Genomic DNA, 3,834 nt, shown 5'->3' with positions numbered 1-3,834 from the left:
GCTTTAAAAAAAAAAAAATCTGAACTTTGATGTGTATTTAAAAAGTATTTATGCAAATATTTATGTACAGCAGGTTTTTAATTGCTTATTGATAACTTACTCTGTGAAAACAGCAAACATTTAAATAAACCTATCATTACTTTATATTCAGCTGTATCTTTAAATTCTTCTGGATTTGATTCACATTTCTTTTCAGAATGTAGATATTGCTGTACGTTTGTTTCATATTGATAGTACATACAGAACAGTGCTCAGAACGCAGCCGATGTGCCACATTTTATTATCCTCACTTGGAGTGTTATCATAAGAGGGCTTGATTTGACTGTCCTGATTGCTACAACCAACCCACAAGAGACAGTCTAACTAATACATGTACTGTGGTAGAGTGAACCTAGAGCTAAGGCCATAGCCTTGTTAAATAAATCAGGCACAGTACTACAGGTGTTTCCTGGTTTTATTCATTTTAATCCTGTAGTTCTCCTATCCAATGGTTGTTCTTACCTGGACCAGAGGGTGGCGCTAGTAGTTAGGAAACAATTCCTTTTGAAACACTGCAATTGTTTTTGAATAGAATATATCTAAAAGCATTTGAGAGATAAACACATAAGGAGTTGGTAACAAAAGTGTCCGTTTTTTTACTTGATTCATTGTTCATTGGACTGTGCTGTGTGTATTCCTGGCTGTTTGTCATTTCCTGTAAAGTCCAGCATTGGAATGTCAAGAGTGTTTTGCTTTGGAGCTGGGGCTCTGAGTAACAGGGATCGCCCACAATAACATTAGCACAAGCACGGTGTGGGGGAGTGTTTTCCCGCAACAACACTATGGGCAAGTTCATTTTGCATGGCCCGGTGCCCCGGTTGGGAGGAGTTTTCACATTTTAGACCCTTCCATTGGTCCTTAAGTGAGCACTGTCTGTGATACTTTGAGGCATCTGACAACACGAAACTGGAAACGTGGAGTCGGGGTGTGTGCAGAAGGCGGTGCTTGAGTCAATAAATAAAGGCTTACAAGAAATCCTCTCTGAATGAACTTTAAACTGACTGGTCGTAGACGATACACCATAAAGGAATACACCGGAGGAGGTAGGTTTTCTCTACATATGTGAATCACACGATGACAATTTCAAATTTGCGATTATAATATTATATTATGTGATGTATTATGCATAATATTTATCCTGTGTGAAATGTCTAGTGATGGCAGCATAACAAAAAATGATCTATAATTTGTCCTTTTCCCTTATTTGGGTACATGTATGGTGTTTACTGTTTTGTTAATGGAGTGGATATGGTGATGTTTCAAGTTCTCTCCAAATGTTTGAGTTTTGTAACAAAAGTACAGTAGCTCTGACTGTTTCTCAATTTTTGGTTTTGTACATAATCACATTTAGAGGAGACAGAAAAAGTAATTTACTTGCATGAATGGCCTACAACAAATGTTTGCTTGTGTAGGGGACCAGTGTGGTTTCAGATGTGGACAGGTTACTGATGCCACAATAATCATACTAACACACACCGAATACTACTAAGAGATAGATCTGGGTCTAAGGATATTCACTATGTTTGACATGACTTTTCTGTTTAGGACCTGTACAGGATGCAATTTAGGAAACATTGCATTTTTACAATGTTGGGTCAAACAGGGATAATAAGGAAACAACAGAAGAAAAAGTTACTAAAATGACATTTTCATCTCTCCCTCTCAGAAGATTTGACAAAATGTGGAATAGGATATTTTTTTGTGGACTGGTGGTCTGTCTCATCTGCCTCACTGACCAGACTCAGGTAAATATACAGTCAGTCAGCACTGAAAAACAGAGAAGCATGTTATTCCTTCAAACATGGGAGTAACCATTACTTATCTGCTGGTTTTGTACAGGGCCAGAAAACACCTTTAGTTGTTCAAGGTAAGTGTTAGCTATTTTTTTTAAATCACTTACATTGGAAAGACAAGAGTTTGTGTACTGTATGTGCATGTGTGTTTACTTGTTTCAGGGACAGATTGCACACAGATCAAAACTCTCTCCCCTCGAGCCACCAGTGGAGTGTATGTCATTCAGCCTGCAGGAGTCAGATCCCCCTTTAAGGTATGGAAACATCTAAATGTATAGGCCAGGTACTATATCTACAGTTGTCATTTGGTTACACAGCCACACAGGGGCAGTAAAACTGGAATGTTGAAGGTGTCGCCAGGCTTGCCAGGGTTACTGAAGTTCTACACAGTTCCATTCTTGGACCCTTTTTGTAAAAAAAGTACATTGATGTTGTATACAGGTGTATTGTGAGATGCTGGCAGATGGAGGCTGGACAGTCTTTCAAAGGCGCACCGGGGCAGAGGTTCTTTTCAACAGGAAGTGGGCAGTGTACAAACAAGGCTTTGGGAATCTACGGAGTAATGAAGGGTCCCTCTGAGCACCTCACATTTCACCAGCAACTAATACTGTAAACTGTGTACTTTGCTGAGCCAATGTTGGCCAAATGTAAATGAATTTTTGTCTATAATATATAACCTCTAAGGCAACTTATAGAGGGTTCCCTAAACTGTCTGTTTTTCACTTCTCAATTCAGTTCTCTACCCTGTTGTTTCCTAGAGGACCACTGGCTGGGTCTGAGTAAGGTGTTTGCTCTAACCAAGGGGGGCAGGGGGCGGAGTTCGACTATGCAGGTCAACCTGTGGGACTTTGAAGGGGGCACTGACTTCGCTGAGTACAGTGACTTCCGTCTGGGCACGGAGGAGGAGAGCTACAAGCTGAACGTTGGAGCCTACAAGGGCAACGCAGGTAACAGTTCATTTCAACAGCACAAGGTGACAGGGGTCATATTATTTACTTCAGTGTTATAGTTATTTCACATTTGGTGGCAGCAATGGGACTTCTACACATCACACATATGTCATATGATATGTATTCTGGGTTGATATTCTTAAATGGTGTATCCTTTGGAAGTCAATATAATCAAGAGTGAAGTAGAACTGCAGTATTCTCTCTTCCTCCCTCCCTGTCTCTCCGTAGGTGATGCCATCCGTGGGAAATACGCCGGCATTGACCAGAACGGCTTTGGCTTCAGCACAACCGACAAGGACAATGACGGCTGTTCACCCTGCATCTTTGGAGACATCGCCGAGAACACGTGCAGCTTCTCGGAGGGAGGAGGAGGGTGGTGGTACAGTCGCTGTGGCTCTGCCAGCCTGAACGGAGACTGGCACCCCGCCGGCGAACACATCGGCTGGGCCTCCGGCCTCCACTGGGCAACCTGGAAAGGACCTGCTCCATACTCGGCCCGAGCGAGCCGCATGATGATCAAATCTGTGTGAGGCCACGTCTCAATACATCTGAAATGGTTTCCTAGGCCTATGTCTCCTTTGCTTTATGACCACTGGTCTGAGCCACATTAGTGGGCATGAGTAGAGGAAACCATTGAAATAACTGGAACACACACAGCTATGTGTTCCATGGAGTGATGCCTGCATATCGTGGCATAGTGCTTAGCTTGAATGGTCTGTTTATTTGGGTCTGTTGTGCAATCAACACACTGTATTTGTTTGTTTTTTTGTTTATCCCATTCGCTTTGTTGTTTTATATCATGATGCATAAATCAGAGCCAACATGTAAGTGACAGATATAGAAAATATCAATTTTCTACACTTTTTTAAACTCAAGTCTACCATGAGTTATGTTTTCAGTGAAGAGAAAATACCTTATGGAAGTTTTATTTGTTACACTGCAACAATTCTACATTTAACTTCTGAACAGTTTCATCACATAGTTTGACATAATAAAAATTCTAGAATGTTGATATTGCATGCATTTTTAAATAAAATACATTTTTGAACATT

The 3,834-nt window shown here is 41.0% G+C and overlaps 1 protein-coding gene across 2 annotated transcripts; it reads left to right on the top strand.

Annotated features, from left to right (window-relative positions):
- Positions 1-912: 912 nt before the first annotated feature.
- LOC109878970 (angiopoietin-4-like) lies at positions 913-3,834 on the top strand. 2 transcript variants are annotated; one of them, XM_020471163.2, is made up of 7 exons: positions 913-1,082; positions 1,706-1,784; positions 1,879-1,906; positions 1,995-2,086; positions 2,274-2,391; positions 2,591-2,779; positions 3,011-3,834. In XM_020471163.2, the coding sequence occupies exons 2-7, from the start codon at positions 1,719-1,721 to the stop codon at positions 3,310-3,312; spliced, it is 795 nt and encodes a 264-aa protein (XP_020326752.2). In that variant the 5' UTR covers positions 913-1,082; positions 1,706-1,718; the 3' UTR covers positions 3,313-3,834. The 2 variants fall into 2 exon arrangements, with proteins under 2 accessions (XP_020326752.2, XP_031654306.1); XM_031798446.1 differs by having other exon boundaries at positions 939-1,082; positions 1,709-1,784.

The sequence above is a fragment of the Oncorhynchus kisutch genome, linkage group LG19, assembly GCF_002021735.2.
Source record: "Oncorhynchus kisutch isolate 150728-3 linkage group LG19, Okis_V2, whole genome shotgun sequence".
Classification (NCBI taxonomy): Eukaryota; Metazoa; Chordata; class Actinopteri; order Salmoniformes; family Salmonidae; genus Oncorhynchus; species Oncorhynchus kisutch.
Note: the sequence above shows the minus strand (reverse complement) of the source record. Positions and strands in the feature narration are given on the sequence as shown.

Excerpts from the sequence above, each read along its gene's own strand:
- LOC109878970 (XM_020471163.2), top strand. The coding sequence starts at position 1,719 with ATGTGGAATAGGATATTTTTTTGTGGACTGGTGGTCTGTCTCATCTGC. Across the intron at positions 1,907-1,994 it reads AACACCTTTAGTTGTTCAAG|GGACAGATTGCACACAGATC; the intron begins GTAAGTGTTAGC and ends TACTTGTTTCAG. Across the intron at positions 2,087-2,273 it reads GAGTCAGATCCCCCTTTAAG|GTGTATTGTGAGATGCTGGC; the intron begins GTATGGAAACAT and ends TGTTGTATACAG.